Source organism: Tubulanus polymorphus, chromosome 2 (assembly GCF_964204645.1).
Source record: "Tubulanus polymorphus chromosome 2, tnTubPoly1.2, whole genome shotgun sequence".
Lineage (NCBI taxonomy): Eukaryota > Metazoa > Nemertea > Palaeonemertea > Tubulaniformes > Tubulanidae > Tubulanus > Tubulanus polymorphus.
The window spans coordinates 27,513,077-27,523,042 of NC_134026.1; the positions used below are offsets into that span (position 1 = coordinate 27,513,077).

General features: G+C 36.4%; 2 protein-coding genes across 3 annotated transcripts; both read right to left on the reverse strand.

Annotated features, from left to right (window-relative positions):
• Window positions 1-394: 394 nt before the first annotated feature.
• Window positions 395-8,134, reverse strand: LOC141899430 (uncharacterized). 2 transcript variants are annotated; one of them, XM_074785726.1, is made up of 5 exons: window positions 7,965-8,134; window positions 6,313-6,510; window positions 5,025-5,172; window positions 3,654-4,464; window positions 395-1,168 (listed from the first exon to the last, which is right to left on the reverse strand). In XM_074785726.1, exons 2-4 carry the CDS (start codon window positions 6,488-6,490, stop codon window positions 3,666-3,668), a joined length of 1,125 nt encoding a protein of 374 aa, XP_074641827.1. In that variant the 5' UTR covers window positions 6,491-6,510; window positions 7,965-8,134; the 3' UTR covers window positions 395-1,168; window positions 3,654-3,665. The 2 variants fall into 2 exon arrangements, with proteins under 2 accessions (XP_074641827.1, XP_074641828.1); XM_074785727.1 differs by lacking the exon at window positions 7,965-8,134 and adding an exon at window positions 6,821-6,967 and having other exon boundaries at window positions 6,313-6,506.
• Window positions 8,135-8,640: 506 nt separating this feature from the next.
• LOC141900477 (uncharacterized) lies at window positions 8,641-9,931 on the reverse strand. Its single transcript, XM_074787393.1, has 2 exons — window positions 9,656-9,931; window positions 8,641-9,559 (listed from the first exon to the last, which is right to left on the reverse strand). The coding sequence occupies exons 1-2, from the start codon at window positions 9,848-9,850 to the stop codon at window positions 9,098-9,100; spliced, it is 657 nt and encodes a 218-aa protein (XP_074643494.1). The 5' UTR covers window positions 9,851-9,931; the 3' UTR covers window positions 8,641-9,097.
• Between the last annotated feature and the right edge of the window lie 35 nt (window positions 9,932-9,966).

Genomic DNA, 9,966 nt, shown 5'->3' on the forward strand with positions numbered 1-9,966 from the left:
AGTAAAACTGACGAAGTATCATATGCAACATAGTACGTCAAATTAAAGCACGTCAAGGGACCAGATTAATTACATATGCTGTCCATAAATCACCGGTATAGAGGTCTTGCAGTCATTTGTTTTTGCCATATTAGTGGGCAAACAAGTGATTTACATCACATATCCTCAAAGATTGTAAATCCCATGTATTTTCATTTAAGTTATTCATCAAAAAGGGCTTAGTCTCGCCCAGTCATAAATGTGTAACTGGGTCGTAGGTGCCAGTGATATGAGGTAAGCAGCATTACAATCCTGAATCTTAGAAACAAAAACACATTAGTTTAGTTAAAAGAATTACATTTTTATTCATCATTATTAAGTAAACTTAGGTCATCATATGACTTCTATAATCAAAACCATTCAGCACAAGTTTTGGAACAAAAGTTGCTCTTAGTTATTAGCTAATTATATACGACTAGACGAGCAAATTCAGCGATTTGAATTCTTGTTTTTATCTGTTTTTTCAACATAAACATGTTATCAGTATTAACAATAATTATAGCAATTTGACGATTGATCATAAATACCAAGTAAAAATACTATGTCAAAGATTACATATCTCATACACTTCTCCAGTATACAAAACCAATAATAGTAAAAAGAAACGTGTATAACTTATCAATAGATTATATCGATTAAGACATGCATATCTCATGAAAAAGAGAATAATGATGTCTTAAGAGTAATATTAAGGCATTATAATGTATAAAATAAAAAGTTGAAATTACTAAAATCATTTTTCAATTCACAAATTTATATGAGTACTATATTCGCAAATTTCAATATTTCGTAGAGTACCATTGACAAATTTGATTACATACAAAAAATACAGGGTAAACATAAATGAAAGAAATGTACAATATTTTAATACATGTATTGCAAACTCAATATTGTTTACACACTTAAGAATGAGAATTAATACAACCAGATATTCGATACATCATAGAGGATGTAATTCTCCTTGAAAAATGATTTACACATCCTAACAAAGTTTTTATGTACCAGTTATTTGAATATCATACATATAGACAACATGGATTCTACCCTCATCAGGAGAAAATGATGTTTCTATCAGGAAGTCTTGCCAAAACCGCTGCATAGTTTTCACCTGAACATCCATGTTAACAAGCTGAAACATAAAAATAAAAATCAACGGTTAGATAGAAAACAATTTTGAATTTCAATCATGATAAATGGATGTTTAGATGGTTGCAGTAAACCTCGCCTTACTCGGACAAAAATGGAATCATTTTTCTAACTTCCCAACATAATTCCCCATCCTTAACTCTTGACTTCGCTGGTCCCAGGTTATCCGACCTTATATAAGTTTTCGTACCCAAGTTTTCGTACGGCAAACCTGCGCACGCACCCAGTCTAGTCTAGTGTGGCAGGGGTTCGTGCCATCAGGTCTGAATCCCTGCCAAGGGAGGACGTGAAACTCGCTGTCCCAGACTTTCTAATGACATCAAATTTCTTCAAGCCACATTAGCAATTCACCATTAGCTCTTACAGCATACGTTTGCGTGATCCTCCACTTAACAGTTAATCACCCATGAGAATTGGCATTTCATAAAAGGTAAACTCAGACTCCATTAGGAAATGCTTTACATAAACCCTTAATTATTAGCTTGAGGATCTATCTGAGGTCAATTCTATTCATGCTTACAGTAATCAGGTAACAACCGTTACAGTCATTTATGGTCATAATGAGGATATGCGGGAATGGCGTGCATCCATCTTAGAGACAAACACTACTACTGGTGCAATCCGAATCCAGATTCGTAAAAAATTTATGATAGTCACTGTAGCGTTAATTAACAGTTGCAAAGGAGCCAGCAACTTGATCTAGTGAAGGCTAATAATGAAAATTCCTCACAGGTTACAGTAAGAACAGGTGTAGTTCTGTTTGATGTACTTGTAGGTGGTAATTTATGATTTAAATTGGCTGTACTGATCCAGAGAAGTATCAGCAATCAATCAACCTCCAATATCAAACATACCAGCAGCTATATACCGAACAAAAAGCTATCTATAATCTCATCAGAGATAGAATATATTCAACTTGACATGATCTAATAGCATCAATATCAAATACTTATCAAATCCATACCAACGGGATATTTGATCCTTCTATTACCGCCGTATGGTTACATTAGATAAGCCCCCATACTCATGCTAGACAGCAAGATTTTCATTCAACCTCAACCTAATATATTAAACATGAAAGAGAATATTTTTGTATGTTCAGTATATTCTTTCATGTGTTTTTATTCTAATACATAAAACAGTATATGATCAGTCTCAATCTATTAACCATGTGATGTGTGCAGTGTATATATTTAGTTTTCATGTTCAAAGCATCCAATAACGTATCAGTTGTCAGAGAAGACATCAGTATCATATCTACCACAGGAAATTAATCTATACCATTATGCCCACTAATTAGAAATTCTGGTGCTAAATCTGTTCATAAATTTTTCAATCTACTATCAGGCCATCCCAAAATAATGGTCTGTTTGCCGTAACCCGACCGACCCGACTTCAAAGGTACCGAGTGAAAACTATTTTTTGGGATTCATTGAAAGAAATTTTATTTCTAATATTGTTTCCATATAAAAAAGGTGATAAAATTTTTTGCCCTAAAATTTTGCAAAAAAATATTTTTACCTACCTACCGACTCATCCTGAAAACTTGAGTTGGTTTTACGGCGAACAGACAATTATTTTGGGGTGGCCTCAGTATTGCTCAAATAGCAGCAAGACATTTTGGAAATCATTTGGCTGAATACGAAAAACTAATGCATCCAATGCATTGCTCAACAGGAGATGTAATCAAACTAAAAGCATCACATCAATGACTCTCATTTTCACCAAACATGAAATTGGTGGTAAAATTCATAAAAGAATCATCGTAGTGTCTGGCTATTCAATACACAAACGATGTACATTCACATGCAAAACTGGGGTTAATACATCGCTAGTCAATGCTGTCTCATCTAATGTGACATACGTGTTCTCTGAAAAAATCTCATCAATAGCGACCCAGTCTCAACCATTAGTCATTGAATCATTCACTATTCAGTTCGCCAATACATAATCAATCATATGAACAACACACATTCCATCTTATAGAATGTCCTAACAAAATGGCTGCATTCTGCAATTTCTCAAGTTAGTCTCCTAATCGTTGGTGGTAAGCATAATCGGATGGGCTTATATGTGGTTCGTGAAAATAAACGACAGACAGGTTACTGACTACATGGCATTCTACTCCCAGTAATAAATGGCAACTGAATTTATGACTTAAGACTGAATTTACACTTAATAAACTCAGTAACTAGTATCATTCTTACCATTACATGTCTAATCACAATAGAATACCTTAGAAATCAATTGTAATTTACGCGGAATGATGGCTTATTAAAGCATCGTTGATTCAATAAAAAGCAGTATTGATTTAATTTCAGCGAAGATAATCGGAGATTCTTTCGTATAGAGAGACAGACAGAAAATCAAAATCAACATTCTCTGCATGACACATTTAGCCGGGTGATTCTGGTCATCGACACAGATAAATACCTGGAACATGCAGGTCACCATAGCAACAGACTCACCTCATATCTCTTTCAGTTAGCCGTGCTTTTTGATCGTGCTTTTTTCACATTACATAACCATTTAATAATTCGAGCATCTCGTTCTATAATATTCATCGGACCGATCGGCTTCTCAGTCGCTGATTTGCCTTCTTGTAAACTCTTACGACTAGCCACACTTCGTGCGTCAGGCGAGGCCACCGAGCTTACGCTGTCGTAACACTTTAAATGCGAGTCTTTCTTCGTTGCTTTGAGCATTGGTTCCAGAACTGATTTCTCCAGTCCCATTTCGTTGAAGAATTTCTCCAGGTCGGTGCTGTTACGTGACCGTTTTGAGCCAATGTCCGAGAGATCAGAACCGGTATGTGAATACCGGTGCGTGAGATCTGACTTTGACCGCTGAACCGGTTTCGGTAAATATTGTTTTATTTGAACGCAATCGCTTATGTCTTCACGAATATCCGATTCATCATCGCGGTAACTATCGACATCAGAGAATGAACACAGGGGGCGCTCCCGCCAATCTAGCGGTTTCACTTCCACATCAACTTCCATGTCCTCACTTGCCACATTTGAATCTGCCATACATTCCAGTGACTGATAACAGTTACAAGCGTCGCAATCTTCACTTTCCATGAATATTTCATTACCGCAGTTTCTTTCGGTATGTAAGCGAGATTGTACAAGTGGAGATGCCGCCCCTTCTGGCAAATGAGGGGTACTACCACGAAATACAGACCTCTGCGTATTGGCTGCTGGTAAACGTAAATTAGGCAACGACATTTTCCTCGGCGTTACTGGGTCTGTTGCAACATCGGATACTTTATTATGGCTAGAAAACAATACAAAACATTCATTCAATGTTCATGAATAATAATACAACCTCAACTTAATCAACTAAACAACGAGCAATTTCATAAATCTGATGTAGACTGATGTAGTAAAGCTGACTATGTTGTTTAATATATCAGCCATACAGCTGAAAGGATCAGTCTTTCACTTGTCCGACGTGACAAGAATTTTCTGTATTCATGCGAGCATACACAATTCCCCCATTTTCTGTGATTATCAGTAACCTGCTGGTGCTCAGCGATATTCATTTTTCCTTGATACACAGTTATTCTTAGTAGAGAAATTAGTCTTGCGACTAAGGAACTGGAAGATATCGCGAGATACCAAAGCTATAAAACTGAGATTGCATGCAATAGCGCATGGTTACATTCTAGATACAAAAATCCATCCTGTGGGAGTGATAGTGCGTTTTAATGAATAATGGCCACGATATTTCCCAACAAATTGTTTTTTTTTCAACATTTTTGTACGAACATCTCAAAATTCTCTAATACAAACCTTATGCATAATGAAGTCCTCATAAATAAGATGATATCTTACCTGTCGAAAATATGTAGACTTTGCCAGTTTTTTAGGAGCTGATTGTTATTGAGAACACTATCGGTTTTGACGTATTGAGATTTAGACTCTGCAAGCAATTCAACAGCACTCTTTCTTCTCGTTTGAAATTCATAATTACAAACATTACCTATAATTAGAAAGAACGGTCTTCGTAGAATCATCATCTCTGAACTAATAATAATCTGTCAAAGTTACTTTTGCTTCTTAATGAACAATGTAACCATAGCAACTTGTACAAAAAAGTGATAGTACGTCATCATCAAATGTCATCATAATAATTTCATGAAAAGTCACTTCAAATCATCACAGTTATATCCATCAGGCAAACGCACCCATGATCAAAAACTAACTTCCAATTTTCTGAGGACTTTCTTATCTTTTGAACTGATGATGAATGCTGGATGCAGCGGAAATATCTCAGTTCACCCGGAAAAAGGCTAAATAAATAATAAAATACAAATACCCCGAGTTCCGAGTATTCGATGATACGAAAAGAGGGTACAAGTTGAAAGGATTTGTAAAACATAGTCGGTGCCTTTAACTGAAGTACTGATGATACCGTTAATAGACTGTTCAAAGGAATATTCTAGCTACAGATTTAGGTACAACAAGATTTATATCACCACTAAGATAACTATTTTAATCTTGGAACTGATTTCTTTTGATCAAATTTACCAGTTTACAACATAACAATCTTCCAATACAGATTTCTAGGAAATAAAGCTCATTACATCTAGTGAATGATAGCATTTCATTCATGACAATATTTTTCGGTGATTAAAAGCAAGGAAGAAAATTTCTACTTTAATTTGAATTTAAATTAAATTAATTAAAAATAAAGAAATTTTACCAATAAGAGAATTTTTTACTGTATCCAATAAATCTTACCATGTATCAGTAGAAAACGAAGCTGATCCCCTGTTGATCGGCAATCCTAAATCCTAGGACGTATAAGTCTAGCAGAGATAGTGACTGAGAGAGCTGCTTAGATATAACAGACATTCTCACACATCACTCTCTCTCTCCCTTCTAAGCCCCTCACTGAACGATCTAAATCAATACCTGTCTGGGTACTGGCGATAAGTGAAAGAGACATCTACCAACAATCGATGGAACTAAGTATCAATTGATGAGTCAGACATTATGCAAAATAATGAAGTACTGTTATTTCCGTCACAAAATTAACATTCTTTTTTCACCTTATTTTTATATAACTAGTGTCTCTACAATAAAACATAGAGTGAGACAGTAGCAACAGCCCAATTACCTGAGGGTAATACACGACTGCGGACGAAGTTCACTCCCTGAAGAAGAATATCATTTGGATTTTTGTAAAGTACTGAGCACATGTTGTCTAAAGACATGCTATTTCGTGGACGGACCGAATCAGCTGAGGCAGGATTATCATGGAATGTTTCATTGTTACTGCTGCAGTTTATCATCATTTCTGTATATTACGTACTACCTGAAACGATATACCAATAAACCATCAATATTACGGGTTTTCAGCGCCTAGATCTAAGGGCCTCAGAAATTGCATATAGTAAATTGATAAGAGTCCCGAAGATGCCAAATGTGTACCTCCATGGAAAAAATGTGCACTTTAGATCCGCCCAATCATCCTCCCCTCCCCCTCCCCCCCAGATATCAAATAAACCATGGTCATAGAACTATATGCGTAGTTTAACGATTATGTTGATGCAATATGTTAGTAGTTCTAATTCTAAGCCTTGTAGCAAGCACCTAATATCCCACCTGAAAGTGAAATGACCTACCTACCTATAAGCAATCATATAACATTTCTAGCAAATGCAGAGAAGTCTTTTCTCCATGTCATTGCATGCATAAATCTCTTTATGTTACAGTACTGTGTAGAATAGCGCTGTATGCCATCTGATGCATACGTTTGAATGAAAAGCGGGTGTTTCCTACGTTTAATATGAAATGAATTACTCTGGTGACTCATATAGACACGTGCCGCCATACAACTCAGGTGCATTCACAATTGTTGAATTTCTGATGCTCATAAATTGAGAATGCTTTGCCATCATATGCGTCCTCAGAAAAGTCACTGACAGGAACAGATCTAGGGGTGTCTGTGACTCTGAATTTATTTCAAAATGCCCTCAAAAAGGAAACCATTTTAATTAAGGCTCTGACATTTTTGTTGGATCATAGTACAAGCTATATTGAAAAGTTCCAATTTTGCAGAATTTTTGTGAATGTCAATTCTATTTGATCAGGAATATATTCTTACCTCGATTCCAGCACTAAAAGAAAAACTATCCAAGTGCCTTGATTTAATATAGAGTGACAGATGGATCGTTATGCTTATATAACACATGCCTGCACCAAATTCAGCGGGTTTCCTATGTACACAATAATCAAACACCATAGACCTATATATAGCTTTCAGCGAATAATCAAGTGACACAGCACAATATATAAAACTTCATTCCTGATCAATAACTAGGCCTATGCCAAATATGTCTAATCTCTTTATTAACAAAAATAATTACCAGTGTATAAGAACATTCTTGGATAGCAGCTAAAATAAAGGGAGTTAGTTATCTGCTTAGAGGCCAGGGCATGATAATATCATTTGACATATGGCCTGTAGAGTGCTCTCAGTCTCATTTCGGCCCACGTACTTGTGCTGGAGGGGGGGGGCCAAAATTATGGGTCCTCCCGCTCCACTTAGTCCAATATTCTGCCATGCTGTGTTGACACAATAATACGATACCAGACCCAAAATGTCATACGAATCCTCTCTCGCATGAAAGAGAGCGTGAGAGTCTAACTCCCTAGACTAACACATGAACAGATGACCATATATGATTATGTGGCCATATGTCATGAACAATCTCCATTCTCTCCAAAAAAGCATTCGAATTGACAAGATCATCAAATTTAACTTACAGGAGCTCGGATGAAAGTTGGCAACGATCGAGTTGTTATTCATATTGTAGACACAATCTATTTTGACGGTCCATCCGAGACCATTCAGTATCCGCGGCTGTTTTTTCCGGATAAAATCCATTTATCAGTTTATTGCGAAATTTATTTTGACATATTCGATGTTCGAGGTGGCGCCACATTCCGAGCACTCATTTCAAATTTCAATTTCATAAAGAGAGCCTTACTGCGGCGAGTGGGGTTTGATAAGCGTTTCACTATTGGTCAAAAGTTTATTAAGCTCCGCCCATATTATGGCGCCAAACAGGTTGGGGTATGGTTCGAAACCTGATAATACTCTACCGCAAGCGGGCGCGTCTATTAATATTCTATTAATTTTTTTGCAATTTTATCAGGTTCTCTGAAGCCGTGTTTAGCCGTTTCTAAAAAGTAACCGGAAAAGTAATCCTTGCCTGGGTGCAGTTTCACGGAAAATATGGCTTAAACGGCTAATCTTAGGTAGAGAGTCTAGATAATTAAAAATCCATAGAAGTAAAAAGAGTACAAATCTCATTTTCTAATGAGTAATGTATATTTATTATAGCGAACGTTTTCGGGAGTTACATTATCCCCTCTTCAAGCATAGCGCAAGTGATTAAATTTACATATCATACTGGTATTTAAGAAAAAGACGAAGCTAACTACAAACAATTTCAAATTTTCACATTTGCGGAAATCCTTCACGTATATTGCTCTCTGTTTTTCTACTGCGCTAAACGTTGAATTGTTGTCCTCTGAAGAAATGAAGTAACCAATGGCAATTACACCAAGAATTTGAGTTTAACTTTTTTGTGAAACTGGGCCAATGGAAACCAAAACCTTTTCCATAGAAAATAAATTTGTAATTTATGCATTCCACATAAAAAAATAAGCTCTTCTACGATAAGCTAAATGATCTAGTAGTGGATATTTATTGCATTCGTAATAATATCTATAAACACAAATTAATCCGGCGAAAATCTGAACAACGCAGGAAGTCGCGTTTTATGAAATGCAAATTATAAGATCGGATTTTTTAAAGAACACTGTTTAGAAAACTCTATCAGCCAATTCTTTTATAAAGCAGAGTATCCAAGGCAAATATTGCTTAACAGTTTTTAGTGGTGAGCACATCGTTGTAGTCTGGTTGCAACAACTGTCATTAGAATGTCGGGTTCCTCTGTGGAATTATTACTCACATTCTCCAACGGTTCGGAGAGTTTATTTTCAGTTTGGGATGGATCTTCTGGTAAATTCCTTGTAAACCAAACCCCATCCACATCGCCACCCCTTAGAGATTTTCTGACGTTTTCAGCAAACTTTTTGTAATCGGCACCGTCCTCGATGATTGTTGATAGAGTATCCTCTAGATTTGGTTGGTAGAATAAAAACAATATGCCTTGAACTAAATCTTCCAGAGTTGGCCGTAGTTCCCCTTCAAACCACTCATCTATTAGGGACAAACAAATGTTTGAATTGCTGCCCATATATGACTGATCCGGATTCATGTTTGGATGGTAAATCGGTGTCAAGCAGTTGGCAGTCGGAGAAGTTAGAGGGTAATCATCGGCCAAAATCACCTTGATAATAAACATATACAATTAATTACATTTGAGAAATAATTGAAGCGTAGCACGTGTACCGAGAAAATTCCGAGTTAAACGTGGCGGACTTACTTCAAATTCGAATGTACCACCCTCATATAGTCCATCATTTGGTTTTATACGCAGTTTGAAACGATTAAGACAGTCATTTTCGCGAACGACAATTGCTTGATCGTTCGAGAAACTACCGATATTCTTCATAAGTTGCATTGTTTCTTTTAACAACTGGCGATTCGTGGAAACCTCGAGATTATCGCAGTGATCCATGAGATCCTCTCTCGGCAACCGGCAGGCCCGAATTGAGATAAGAAATAAATAGAAATTTACTCACGGGTATTTTGATGTCGCAACCGGTTAAATCGGCGATTGCGCCAGAGAATCGC